The sequence below is a fragment of the Fukomys damarensis genome, unplaced genomic scaffold (assembly GCF_012274545.1).
Source record: "Fukomys damarensis isolate Sample0158 unplaced genomic scaffold, DMR_v1.0_HiC HiC_scaffold_15, whole genome shotgun sequence".
Lineage (NCBI taxonomy): Eukaryota > Metazoa > Chordata > Mammalia > Rodentia > Bathyergidae > Fukomys > Fukomys damarensis.
The window spans coordinates 5,631,715-5,646,602 of NW_022900927.1; the positions used below are offsets into that span (position 1 = coordinate 5,631,715).

A 14,888-nucleotide genomic window follows, 5' to 3' on the forward strand; every position below is an offset into this window, starting at 1 on the left:
AAAGAAAAATATGAACTTTTAAGAAAAATCTGCAGCTCTAGGAAACAAGTATCTCAAGCCTTTTCACTTCCATAAAACTCACTCTAAAAAATTCCTAAGGGTCAGAAGACACAATGAGCCTGTACAATGGGTGCTGATCTCATGCTTTTCACCTACCCATTGTCCTTTCTCCTACAAATGTCCACCTTCAAGGAGGCAGCAGTATTAGTGGGCAACACATCTCAACTTCAGGTACATGTAAATGGTTTGCATCCTAACATAGCCTGCCAGATGGGTAGCCTGACCTGTAGAGTGGGAATATACATCCTAGATCACACATTTTTTTTTTTGTTTTTTTGAGACAGGGTCTCACTGTATAGTTGAAACTGACCTGGAACTTACTATGTAGCCCAGGCTGGTCTTGAACTCAGAGTGATCCTCCTGCCTCAGCCTCCCGAGTGCTGGGGTTACAGGAGTGCACCACCACACCCGGCCTCTAGATCACACATTTTGAAGACAGCCTACAACCACATAAATATACCCAGCACCTGGTAATAAGGTGCTTCTGTCTTGAGGGTGAGTTGAGGTTTCCATCTCCTCTTTGAAGGGCCAACCCCGCTGATGCTCTCATGACAGCTTCATCACTAGGAAGGAGACCAGTAATGAAACTGCTGTAAAGCTCCTCTCCAGGGGTTTCATGGCTTTGGAGAGGAAGAAGAAGGAGGACGAGGAGAAGGAGGAAGAGGAAGAAAATGAAGAGGAAGGAGGAGTAGGAGGAGGAGAAGAAGGAAGAGGAAGAGGAAGAGGAGGAAGAAGAAGAAGAGGAAGAAGAACAGGAAGAAGAAGAGGAAGAAGAAGAGGAGCAGGAGGAGGAGGAAGGAAGAAGAAGAAGAAGAAGAAGAAGAAGAAGAAGAAGAAGAAGAAGAAGAAGAAGAAGAAGAAGAAGATTTTCCCTGTATGAACAAAAATCATCACAAACTGTGCAATCTCCCATACTGTTCCCTCAAAGACTGTCTTTCCTAGAGAAACCCATCCCATTAAAAAGCCTGTACTCTTTTCCCCCTTTAAAATAGGTATACAAATCCTTAAAGGGTTGGGAGCCAAGCCACTTTCTTTAAGCAAATAAATTTCATCTTTTTCTCTTACTAGTCACTCTTACTCATTGGTCTGTCTCCTGTCGCTCTCTCTTACACACACACACACACAGACAGACACAGACAGACAAGACATGCATGATGTTAGAGGAAAATTTGTTCCTCACAAGATAAAACTTTACAGATAGCAATGACATTGACATTGTTTATTCCTTTTGCTCCAGATGTAATGACTTCCTGAATAATTTTTTAAACCAATTTTCATGTACTTACAAGAACATACAGAGTAGTATTTTGAGTGTTTAACTGTACATAAACAATATCATGTAATGCTTTATTTACTTTTTTATGCATGTATAGGACAGTTGTTATGATTATGATTATTATTTTTTTTTGCAGTACCGGGGATCAAACTCAGGACCTTGTGCTTCTGAGGTGGGTGCGGTGCCTCTGAGATAAATCCCTGACCACTGAGGAAAATTACTTCTTAAAGTGTACTGTCCTATTAGATTTAATAAATGCATACAGGTGTCTAACCACCACCCTATTTGGGACAAAGACCATTTAATCGATCAGTAAGGGTGAAGTTTCTTTTGACACCCAAGGAGTCAACGCCTGCTTGGGTTGACTCAGGAGGCAGAAGACTGCTAACTTTGAGGAGCTGAAACATCTTGAAGACAGGATGTTTTGCAGCTCAGGCAGAGATGGACCTTATGGTGAAAATAAGGAAGTTTCTGAGGGAACAATCAGATGAAAGTTAATTATTCAGCCAAATGGACACCGTGCCTCACTTGCATGCCTCACTTGCCTGCCTTGCTACCTAAAACAAACATCTGCCCCCAGAAGAACCTTGCGTTTTTGTTTTTCCTCAATAAATCTGGGGGTTTGAATCAGTTTGGGGCTTCACTCCATTCTGGTGAAGTGTCCTGGTCCCCCAACAAAGATCTGCTCCATCTCTCACATCTTTGTTTGTCTGTTTGAGTTTGCTGACCTGAACCTGTCAAAGAAGGGACCTAAAAAAAAATTCATCAATCCTTGGGATGATGGTGATTTCTTGTACTTTGGTAGGAATTGTTACCAGGAAGTTGTGCTCTGAGGGAGCAAGAGCCAGCCCCCTATTTCCTTGTTTTTTTTGTGCCTTCAGTGAAAGACTTCAGTCAAGACACATAAGCAGCCATGCTGAAGTATGGGTAAAATCTGTTGTAAAGTAGACAAAAAGAGAGTTACACCTTCAAATAAAAGGCCAGCGTGCTACAGAGACTTCTGTACCAAGTCAGGTTTTGATACTTTGTTATGGCCACAAAAATTACTCTTGTGGTTCAGGGAACTATGGTGATTATGATAGTTATCAGCATTTTACTTAGAGGTCATTTAGGAATTGAAAAAGCTTTTTTAATTTTTTTTAATTAGCAGTAATCATGTCTTAGATAAACCTCATTGGCTACTATACTGCCACTGCGCAAAGCTTCCTGTCTTTTTTAGATGGTCAGTGTTTCCTTAAGTGTTTTCATCATGTAAGAAATTTATGAAAGGTTAATCTTTTTTTTTTTTTTTTTGGTACCGGGGATTGAACTTGGATCCTTGCGCTTGCAAGGCAGGCCACCGAACCGCTGAGCTAAATCCCTGGCCCTATGAAAGGTTAATCTTAATTTAAAACAGGTCCCAGCCCAACGCAGGAGAGACTTCAAAGAATATTTCTTTTGTTGCTATCTTTTGACTGTAGGCTATTTCATCCGGGAATGTGTTATGCCTTCTTTTGGAACAGACAGTCGGTGGTCAGATAGCAGAAGGAAAGTAAATAATAGGTAATCTTAAAACGACATTGTGTTCCATGGGATTGCTCTGGGTCAGGCACTTAACAAGTGATTACAAATGTATTATACACTGAAGTCTTTATTTCTTTCCATAACAGGCAGTGCATATTATTTAATTATTTATTTTGGTACCGGGGATCAAACATGGGACCTTGCACTCACAAAACAGGCAGTGGGACCACTGAGCTAAATCCCCAGCCCCAGTGCATGCTATTTTGGACCACTACCCCACCCTGTCCCTCAGTTTTGCTAATGTTTGCCTAGAAGAAGAGATAATTTAGAAGTCAGTTAGGCATGTGATAAAGTCCCACTTATATTTTACAGGTGATTAAGACCATTAAGGAAGTTGTATCAAATAATACAATTAACTCACAATTGCAATTTTACAGTAGTGTTAACTCAGGTATCAAAAGACAGTTGGTTCAATTAATGTTTACAGATGAATAACATAATCTTAGTATTTATCCAAATATAAACAGATATTCACAAATATAAAACATTCTAAAGAAGAAATAACTCTTTAGCTGTTTACTACAGCGTCAGTGCAGAAATATAATTAATATGAAATGTGTCCTGCTTGTCCAATGTCGTCCTGCACCTCAGGACTACAGCTTCATAGCTCTTCCTTTACATTTATCTCCTTCTCCCAGTGACTAAGCACACACAAAACACTCCATGCAACAACAAACCTATGTTCTTCTTGTAGGAACTCTTTAGTATAGTGCTGGAGCCACTGGTTTGGACTTGAGTTTGAATCTTGAGTCTTAAAAACTGTGTGACCCTGGGAAAATATTTTTAACATTCCCGTGTCTCAAATTCCTTATTAGTAAAATAAGCATTTTTAAGACTAGTTAACTCCTCTGGTGTGAATAAACTGTAATAGTACATAAGATCCTAATGAGATAACTGACTGTGAAATGGGAAGAAAAGGGCTAAAGGTGTAGGGAAAGTGGGAAGGGTAGGGGAAAGGGAATAAGGGAAAAAAATAACGAGAAAATGAAACAATGGAAATAAAGTGTTTGTAAATGGGGAGGGGAGGAGGGGGTGAAGGGAGGGCAGGGACAAGGGGAAAAAATGAGAACCAAGACCTGTTATGTAAAGGTACAAGATCCCAATGATGAATGTAGCTGTACTGTATACCTAGAATGTACCAATAAACTCAATAAAAGAAAAAAAAAGAGTTAGCTGAAAGTGTTTTAGGAGAATATTAATATTAGACACATGGAAAACACATAAAACATTATCCAGCACATGGTACAGGAAGAGAAGGAGAAATATACCTGAATGTTTAAATAAAAATATTTAATACAGTTAAAGATACATCATTTTCATCCCCCTTAAAACACTCCCTCTCATTTTGAATATGTTTATTGCATTGTTCTTGCCATTTTCTACAGCAGTTCTGGAAGTCTCCGTTCACGGGAGTCTTTATGAATGATGTTAAAAATATGGTGAATGCTGAGTGCCAGCCAATACAAAGGCAGGTTTCTAAAACCATTATGGTGTGCCCTCATTCACCTTTTTCACTGGATCTGGTACCATGTGACTTCTGACTCTTTCCCAAAGTGAAAATTACTATGAAAGGCAAATGTTTTGAGTCAATTCAGGACATGGAGGTGGCCACTACAGCGCATCTAAAGACACAAGGAGGATTTCCAGAAGATCTTCAGAAAGTGTCAAGTGATGGAATAAATATGTTCAAAGTGTGGGGTAGTATTTTGAGGGGGAATTAAAGACAATGCATCTTTTACTGTAATAATGTTTCTAAACATTCACTTTACATTTCAATCACATCTTATAGATAACCACTAATTATTGGCTCTTATGGCAATGCTGTGATTCCAACTTTTTTTTTTTTTTTAGAAAATGTTACACATAGTGCCCAATTCTTCACTATATTTCAAATCTGAATTTAATCTGGAATATTCCTTCAAGGCCCTACCATTCATAATTGACAATAATAAGGCCCAGTTACAAATTATAATGGATACATTTCAATTTGATTAAGAAATTAGACTGATATTTACCTCTGCTGATAATGAAATCTTAGAACTCTCTTTTTTCTCACAGTATATATCATACTTCATGCAGCCATCTGTCTAAAATTCTCCTGATATTTTAATTTTAATTCCTCTGAATTTCCAAAGGTTCAACTTAAGCACCCAAAGCAAAATATCCTGAAGTCCCGCTAGGAGGAGGCCACTCACTTGACCTCATTCAGAACCTGCCATAAACCCCACGGGCCTTAGTCCTAGCTCACAGGTCCAACACAGAAATTCCAAAAGACCATAGTTCATGGGACCACCTAAGGCTCTTATATATTTTGATTTGACTACTTAATAAGCCTCAGATTAGGGTTCAGGTTATAACTCGAGGAATTAATGGCATTGGCTCCTCTGTCTCCTCAGCAGCAAAGCTCAGCTGGTCCATTAATGACTCTAATCTATACATATCCTTCTGAAGGGCCACGTGTGAGAGCCTCTCATTTCAAAGGTTTTCCTACAACAGTATCCAAAATCAGAGAAATAAAGTCAAGAGATATCCAAATAACTACATATGACCACTGAGGAGAAGCTCCTTGCACCTCTCTCTCATTGAGGATTTGAGAATCTTCCCATGTAACCAAATAGTTGGAGAGTTAGGCAGGACCAAGCCAGAGGTCAGAGGAGGCATTCCCGAAACTTTTTCAAACAAGAGCATGTAGTTCTTAGGTAATATTTTCAACTCTCGCTATGACCTCCAAAATGGAAAAAAAAAAGTTATTTCCTATGAGCATAGAAACTGCCTAGTCCAGATGAGTTTCCACTGTGAAAAGACCAGAACATTGGGAATTTTCTGAGACATAAGAGCTCACAAGTTGGTTTTCTTTTATAAACTTGGTTACTGTGTTTCTTAGTTCAAATCTATTACCTAGGCTGTATTTACTTTGCTTCTGTTTGTTTTACATTTGCTTGTAAACTTTATATCATCACAGTTCTAATACCTTATTTTGGGTGCTGACTTTCACGTACAGAACAGAAGATTAAAATAGGCAATAGACTAGATTAACTTTGCCTAACAACTACTCTTTCTAAACCTCTGTTACTGCTCATATTCAGCTAAAAAATGTTTTGGCAGTGACTCTAATATCTGTCACTTCCCTTCCAACATGGAACCTGATTTGACCAAGCATCATATGGAAAGATGTCTCAGCACTCAGGAACAATGACCCACAGACAATTGACTGGAAAATGTCTCTAGAAAAGCAGAATTGCATTCAGAGACAAGGGAGAAAGGATCAAAGGGGCCACCTGTGTCAAACTACTAAAAAATAGGTAGAACTACAGAGGTGATAGACAAAGGATTTTTATGTGTGATTACTTAAAGTAAAATGCCCTTTCAAGAGGCATAGCAGCTAGGCATCTCTTGACTTTTGTTTTCTTTTGCATTTGGCCTCATAATCTTTACTAGCACTTTTCTAGGCTCAATCATTGCCTCCCCTTGTGCTCAGGCTGCCTTTGATGAAATGTAAGCTGCTGGCCTGTGGGTGGGAATATCTTGAAAGCTGCTTTTGCTGGTTTGGGGTCTGGGGCTGCTTAGGCCAATGTGGTAACAGATATGACCTGGATCCCTATAGTCACCAGGGTTGGCCTGGCTCTGGGACCTCTGGTGGGCCTGGAGCCTGAGTTTGCGAGGTAGACTGGTGCCTGGGGGATGTGTCAGTGAGTGCTGACCTGATTACTAGGGCTAAGGTGATTAACCCTAACCCCTGGGCAGGCCTTAGAAGCCAGGTCAGTGATAGGAGTGGTTTGGAGCTTGGGGCTGCTAGAGTTGGCCTGATCTTGGGATTTGGGGGCTGACCTGGTACTGAGGCAGGCTTGATTGCTAGGACCTCAGGTCCAGCCTGATAAACTAGGGTTGTGGAGGCTGGCTTGGCACTGGAGCAACTCTGGGGTTTAGGATTTCTGGAGCCTCTTTTGAGATGGAAAAGACCTGAAGAGTAAGTCTGTGGGACCATCCTGGAGCCTGGGGATCCTGGGACCAGACTGGTGCCTGGAACCAGCCTGGAGCCGGGTGTTCATGGAGTATGACTGTCACTGGAGGGGTTCCAAGAGGTCTCCAAAGAGGAGACAGGGATCTCAACTTACCCTTTCCCTCCATAGACAAGGTTTATTGACTTCTCATCATAGAAAAAGAATTTCAGGACATGTTAGTGATTTGTTAGGCAGGGTTAACGAAGTACACACTCAGAGAAAATGAGAGTTCAGGCCCTTAAGAGAGAGATGCATTACGGTCTGGGGTTCTTGGAGGTATTTTTAAGTGATTTTGGAAGTACCCTTTAAGATGGGTAATCTAAACTGTTTTGCCTGAAAACATTCTTGAACCCTTTGAATTTGTTTCTTCATCTTAAGACTGGGCTGCTGCCCATTACCTTATTGGCTAGGTGAATTTCTGGACATACAATGTTGCTAAGGGATTTGGCTGTGATGGGCTTAGAAGAAGAAGCAAACACTCAAACAGTGGCTACTAGTCTTGCAGTGTTCTATATTTACTATTTCATTTAACCCTCACAATAATGGCACGTTGCAGGTACTATTGTTATGCTAATTTTATATTTAACAAGCTTAGAAAGATTATATGGGCAAAGCTATGAGTCAGGATAACTTGTCTTTTAGAGACTGTGTATCTAACCATTATGTTATGCTGTGGAAACGGGGAAGTAAAAATGGGGAATTGTGCTGTGAAAGGGATGTCAGTTAACGTTAAATAAATGTAAGCTTGGGATGAGATCTATAATCTATTTACAATTCAGAATTCAATTGATAAAAAATCATAATATAAAGGTAATGATTTCTTGGAAATATCTGGGGCAAAAAATTCTAAGAATGTAGAACAAAATTGAAGGGAGAATACAAGTGGCAGAAGGAAGAAGGAAGTTGCAAAAATAAAATAAATTTATAGTCTTTCAAAAGAAGTGCCAACATATTTTTGTTTTTAAATTTGAAATTCCATAACATAGATTTAAGACTATTGCTTGAAACCATGAAGAAGAAATAGAATAGCCTATTATAAATGGGAAAAATTACAACAGTAGACGAATGAGACAAAAAGAGTAAAGATGAAAAGTAAGATAGGAAACCATTATTTCAGGAGGTGCAACATTTAACTGTGCACACTGGGAAGAAACCTGTGGGGTTGGTGTAAGAGGGTAGAACAAAGAAAACGCAGACCGTAGATGTGCAGGAATAAACCAGATAGTTTTGGGTATTTTATTTTTCATTGTCATTCTAGCCAGGGAGAGAGTGGCACTGCGCTTCCTTTCAGTTAGTGCTCAGAACTCTGCTTTAAACTCAAACACTTGGAGCACAAACTTATTTCCTACTATTTAGGTCCTGATTCATTACCCAAAATAATGTAGGCATTTCCCTAATGTCCTTTTCACAGCTGCCTTCACCTCTTGGTTCTTTAGGCTGTAGATGAGGGGATTCAGCATGGGTGTGACTGCACTGTACTGCAAGGAGGAGAGCAAATCTAAGGAGGAACCAGAAGTGGGCATAAGATAGCGAACCAATCCCGAGCCAAAGAACAGGATCACTGCAATAAGATGAGAGGAACAAGTGTTAAATGCCTTGCTCCTGCCTGTGGTGGAGCTCATGCTCAGGATAGTGGACACAATACGGACATAAGAGAAAAAGATGGGGAGAAAGGTTCCAAGCCCATGCAGTAAGGTGGAGCAGATCAGGATGTTGATATTGATGGAGACATCAGAACAAGATAGAGGAAAGAGAGAGGGGAGCTCGCAGGTATAGTGGTGTATGGTTTGGGCCTCACAGAAGTCTAGATTAACAGCCAAGAGTACAATGACTACTGAATTGATAGATGCTAGGCCCCATGAAAGTAGTACCAGCTTCACACAGAGCTCGTTGCTCATCATCTGGCCATAGAGCAATGGGTAGCAGATGGCAGCATAACGGTCATAGGCCATCATTGAAAGAAGAAAGGCTTCAGTCCCTGCGGTGATAAACACAAAGAAGACCTGAGTCAGGCAGGCCTCTACTGAGATGGCTTTCCTCTCAGAAAGGAGATCCTCCAGCAGCTTGGGCACAGTGACTGAAGAGAAGCAGAGATCCAGGAATGATAGGTTGCTCAAGAAGAAGTACATGGGGGTATGGAGGTGGGAGTCAACCCTGATCACCAGCAGCATTGTCAAGTTCCCTATCACAGTCAGGATAAAAATCCCTAAGAACAGCACAAAGAGCAGAGCCTTGATCTGGGCGTTGTCAGACAGTCCGATGAAAATAAACTCAGTGATGGTGCTGTGGTTCCTCCAGGCCATTGTGGACGATACTTCTCTGGAATGAAACAGAGAGAGGGATGTGAGGTGTTCCCGGCTGCCTCTGGGTACCACCCGTCATCCGTCCCTCTCTGCCTTCCCTTGACTTGTCCCATTTTGATACCACTGACCTCGTATCACCGTCTTCACATACTTTAAAGAATTCTCTTCTTTCACCAACAGGATTGGGGTCACAATTCTTCCATCCCTAATGGAAATGTATTTAATATTTTTAAGATCAGAAGAACAAAAACCCCAACATGATCAGACTTGTATTCTATCTGTCTTTATAACCACGCGTTCATAACATATAGAGTGGAAAAAGGGGCCCATAGATGCAAAAGTGAGGAGTTCCTCTCGACGTCATAAAGCAGTCCCGCTCTTTACTTTATGGACAGCGGATTTAACTTTAATAGGACTTTTATATTTATAACTTTAATGGGACTTTGCTGTATACAGAGTACTTCCCTAATCACCATCTCAGTTAGTTTCAAGGAAATTCCATGAGACTTGCCCGAAAATTCTGAGCCCTAAGATAAGGTGTTTTAGTCCCATTTCTCCTGTGAGAAGTCTGATATTCAGGAATATTTTGTAGTGTCATATTGACAACAAGTAGGGAAGCAGAAAACAAATTATAAACTTTTTCCTTCTAAGTATCATTTCAATATCTATGCCTATTCCATGGTGATAACAACACTTTTCTTACTTGGCCATTTAGGGTTCTTCCTCATCTACCCTTGACATTTCAGCCATTTGGTTTCTTTCGATACCAAAATGGTCTATTTGTTTCTGTGTCTGTGTTCACATTTTCCCCACTTTCAATATCTTCCTCTTAATTCCACTAATCCATACTTTCATGAGCTTTCCGATGTCACCTTTAAATCTGGTTTTTCTCCAAGCCTATCTTTCCAGCTCCCTTCTCTAACTCTCTGCTTCTCTTGTCTTATGCCACAGTCTGAGTTCTGTTGCTTTTCTGGTGTTACACCTGTATCTCCATTTTCTCCTTTCAGACTGTGAGCTCTTGGGGACATGGAGCACAATCAAATCAGCACCGTCCTGTTTCAGTTTCAGGTGATTCCTGTCAGACGATTCTGGATGCCTCTATATGTCATGTCCTGTGTGTTTCAGACAAGCACAGCCTCACCCTTTCACTCCAGTACTTCTGATACCCTAATTCCCAGTGGAAGCTTTGCTAATACTGAGTATCAAAGTTGCTGTTAGGGCTGCCTATTCAAGTTGTAGCGAGGCTACTGCTGCTGAATTTCAGGGATGCTTTTTTGGGGGCAGAGTGTGTCTCTTCATGTCACTGCAACATCCTCTGATGCTCTCATTTTTGTGGAATCTACAACATTTTTGCTATTATTTCAGGATGCTACTTGCATTCATGTGGTAGATTCATTATTCTTTTATCATCTCATGAGGATCAGAGAGAAGTCTTTCAGTTTTCTTTAAAAAATTTCTTGCTTCCTTTTACTCTATGTATAAACTGTGTGTCTAAGAAGACCAGGATTATAAAGTTTGTGTTAAAGATGATATGACACTTAAAATAATTTTGAGTCCTAGTTTATGGGGCTATATAGTAAATCATTGTCTTAAGTTAAGACTCCTGTTTTACTTGGCATTTTTTGGCTGAATTTTCCAGTATTCTGTTTTTGTTTAGCTTCTACAATTTGTTTCAATGGTAGCTTTTTGTGTTCACGAAGTATTTAATCTTGCTGATTCAGATGGTCTGATTTTGACCCTTCTGGCTTTGCCAGCATTCTGTAACCAAGTGCTAACTCATCGAGGGAAACTTAAATTCTGATCACATTTACAAGTATGTTAGCCCAAGCTCAAGTGTATCTTACATTCAAGACTAGGTTACCTGTACAGTAGAACAAACTGGCAGTGTTCACCTTTGTGTACTACCAGGTAAATACCTTGTCCTGGTGATGGTGAAGTTTCTTGCCACACAAGTTACTTTTGAAGACCCTGTATGGGTAGAATTGTAAATGCTATTGAGGCAGGTGGTGGAATCACTGAGCTAAATCTCTGGCCCTGTAAATACTATTGAAAGCGACACTGTTTTTAGAAACATGTAAGTCAAATAATGAATGAAAGCCATTTTCTCCATAGATTTGAATTTCTCAAGGCATTTACAGGTAGAGCTATCCTGAAAATTCCTTCTGTTCTTCCACTTTCTCTCATGAGGGACCAGACCACAGTTTCTGTTAAGAGCTTTAATCGCTCACACTTAAAACACTTAGTAAAAACAGATTCTTATAGAGAAGAAACGAACAGATAATAGAGACTATTTTTCATCTATATTTTGTACTGCGTAGCTACTTTGAAGATGATAATACATAGTACATTTATTGTTATTGTCTTATTATTTTGTTATAAAATTTTGTTTTATTTTAACTGGGCATAGCGGTGCACGCCTGTAATCCCAGTACTTGGGTGGCTGAGGGAGGAAGATAGCTAGGAGTTTGAGACCAGCCTGGGCTGCATAGTGAGTTCAAGACCACTATAGTTCTGAACTATAATGCAAGTCCCTGTCTTCTAAAAGAAAGAAAGAGAGAAAAAAACTTTGTTTTATTTTTTCATAAAATAAAAAATTATTAAAAAAATGGTTCATGAGGTCCTGTCTGGGGATGTGGCTCAGTGTAAAGAGGCCTTGGGTTCAATCCCTAGCATGAAAACAAACAAACAAACAAAAAAAAAAAGGAAAAAAAGAAAGAGAAGAAACAAAAAACATCTGGAGAAGCTCTCTCTGCCCTACCTTATTTCTACATTTTGTATGAATGAAAGCTGCAGCAGCTACTTTTCTCATTTGATTTTCAACTATCACAAAGAAAGCAGTCTTCTTACCCCTCTATTCTAAATAGCACTTCTGTTGTTGTTGTTTTTGTACCAGGGATCGAACTTGTGTCTTTGCACTTGCGAGGCAGGTGCTGGAACTACTGAGCTAAAGCCCCGGCCTCTAAATAGCACTTCTAATATCTGCATTTCTTTGTTGGTCAGTACCGAATGTCATTCATATCTCAAATTAATTAGGCATAAAAAACAAATCAACTTGCAGGCACTCTTCAGAAGGGAAAATATTGATTCATTTCGTCTTACGATATAAGAGACTGATGTCAGATTTTAAATAAAAGGTGAGAACAGGAAAAAGGCTAAAGAGACATAAGGAAACATCCCAGAGGGGTAGGTGATGTAAAAGAATATTTCAGATGGTCCTAGATAAACATCTGCCAATATAGTTCTTTGGTGTGAATGGCATATCTAGTCATTTGATCAATTTCTCTTACAAAGTATAAAGCAGGCTATTGGGTCTCTGTATTTGTGGCTCTCAGAAAGGACATTAAAGTGAATGACTTCCCTAATTTTCTTTTCTTTTTTTTTTTTTGTACCCGTGATCAAACTTGGGTCCTTGCCTTTGCAAGGCAGGTAGTGGAACCACTGAGCTAAATCCCCAGCCCAACTTCCCTAATTTTCTAAGACAGAAAATTATAGATTCACTTCACTGATTTAGGAATCAAGTCAAAATTAAGAACAGCTTTGGGCTGGGGATTTAGCTCAGTGGTTCCATCGCCTGCCTGTCAAGTACAAGGACCCGAGTTTGATCACCGGTACCAAAAAAAAAAAAAAAAAAAAAAAAAAAAAAAAAAAAAAAAAAAGAACAGCTTTGATTTATTAGATACTCGATCTTGCTCAAAATTTCAGCTGTTTGATAGCAAATTTCTTTAAAATGACAGCTGTTTTAGGCACTGGGCAAAGTGCCTTTCTCAAACTGGTCACTTGAAGATATTTTTGGAAGGAAGAAATGAGTAAAAGATGGAAGGTGACTGGAGAATCCTGGGAACTGAGGTTGACACTTAGACCCTAGGTGCTCGGGGAAGACTCTGAAGGGCAGGGAAAGGAATCAGCATTAGAAGCAAGAAGGGTGGAAGACAAACTTCATCTACTTGAAGTCATTCTCAGAGCTGTTCTTTCCTGTGCTCCCTCACAGTGTCTCAGTGGTGGGTGGATCTGAGGGTAGTTTCAATAACAGAAAATTTTTACTGTGATTCCCCTATTCAGAGTACTGGGAAAGCTGGGAATAAGTAACTCCAGCTATCTCTGATGCATTCTATATTCTAGGTGTCAACTTTCTGCAGTCTTTTGGGATTCTTTAGGATGAAAGGATTTATGCCAGGCTTTAGGTTGTCACTGTCCTCAGTATTAAGGAGGGAGTGAATAAGCCTTTTTGAGATGATTCCCAAGTCAACTAGTATAAATGCAACATAAGGAGCACAGAGATATTTGGGGATTGTAAAGGGGTAATGGTCTGCAAAGGGCTAGGAAGTTTCCATCTCTAGCTTAGGGATGAAGGATGGGAAGGGCAAGGTGAACAGAATGGATTGTTAAATTGTAGCAGGTACAGGTGGGGGAAGGAGGACATCGGCACCGGAATTAAAATATTCATAAAACCTCACAAGCAGAAACACAGGGGAGATAGCAGAAAATCAGAGATGCTATTACCATTGTCCTGCTTTTTCTCCGAGGTGGCAGCTGTACACGTTCTGTCTTTCCCATCACCAGCAGACACATCATGGGTAAATACTTCCCATGGAAGAATCCCAACCACAGGGGCCTGACTCTTCAGAAAGTAAACAGGCTTTACTTTTTGGACCCATGGAATAAAAGACATTAGAATAATATAAAGTCTGGAAGCACTGGATATGTCACAGAAGCACTTTAGCCGGCAGTGATGCCTTTCTGCGATAGAGGTCACTATGTGGAAAGACAAAGTTCTGTTCTTTAAAGAAGAACAATAAGCACATACTTCTTTAAAATCTTCTCATATGAGGTCAAATGGAGCGACACATCTTCTCTTATTCTGTGAATACTTTTCTATACATGCCACTTAAGGAAAAAGCTGTGTAATAGAACCAATCAGAAGGCTGTCTGTGCTCAGGCAGCCCTGGGCTAAGACAGGCACCCAAGGGAAGCTGGGCCAGCAACTAGGATTCCCTGAAGTCTCAGCCTGAGGCCAAGCTCTGGACTCAAAAACCATAGAGCTTTCTTTTTACTGAGAAGTTAAACTCAGAGGCACAGGAGATTACCTTCAAAGCAGTATTTGAAGTCTCTTATTTAGAATGCTTGGTAGACCTGGGAATATGGAATGAAGAAAGGAAGGAAAAAAAGGGATTTAAAGGAAAATGACTGGTGAAAAATGGACATTTTCCTCAGGGCAGCATGGGCTGAGAAGCCATTTAGGAGCTGTCCAGGGGGCTGTGCTGTGACGCCTTCCTGAGCACCAGGTCATTTTCCAGGGTGCATTTTAGATTCTCTAATTTTTATAAAAGGAAAACTAAGTTTCTTTTATTTTATAAGATCATTATAATTATTTATTGAGAGGATATGTCCCTACTATAAGAAAAATTATTGAATCTTGAATTTCTGTTTCAACTGTATAATGAATTAAAAAGAGTTTGTAATGATTCAAGCATACAGTCAATTATTTTTCATAATTTGTATACTTAATTTAAAAAGCATCTAAAGTTAGGGTTTGGAATATAACTCAGTGGTAGACTGTCTAGTGTGTGTAAGCACAATCCTGAGAACTAAAAAAAAAAAGTGTCTGAAGTAAAATTTAACATATTTTGAGGCAGGGAAGAGTCACCAACATTTTAATAGTTTACATATATGCAACAAACATATATA

General features: G+C 39.8%; 1 protein-coding gene and 1 pseudogene across 1 annotated transcript; both read right to left on the minus strand.

Moving 5' to 3' along the window:
• Positions 1 to 1,487: 1,487 nt before the first annotated feature.
• On the minus strand, positions 1,488 to 9,203 carry LOC104861995 (olfactory receptor 8S1). Its single transcript, XM_010623691.2, has 2 exons — positions 8,272 to 9,203; positions 1,488 to 1,536 (listed from the first exon to the last, which is right to left on the minus strand). The coding sequence occupies exons 1-2, from the start codon at positions 9,201 to 9,203 to the stop codon at positions 1,488 to 1,490; spliced, it is 981 nt and encodes a 326-aa protein (XP_010621993.2).
• Positions 2,357 to 2,540, minus strand: LOC117286235 (annotated as a pseudogene).
• Positions 9,204 to 14,888: the final 5,685 nt, after the last annotated feature.

What these genes read in the sequence shown, in the direction of transcription:
- LOC104861995 (XM_010623691.2), bottom strand. Translation starts at nt 9,203, where the DNA reads ATGGCCTGGAGGAACCACAGCACCATCACTGAGTTTATTTTCATCGGA. An exon ending in AAATGCCTACATTATTTTGG is followed by an intron (nt 1,537 to 8,271) that starts GTAATGAATCAG and finishes CTCAGTGGTCAG; the next exon opens with GGATTTATCTCAGAGGCACC.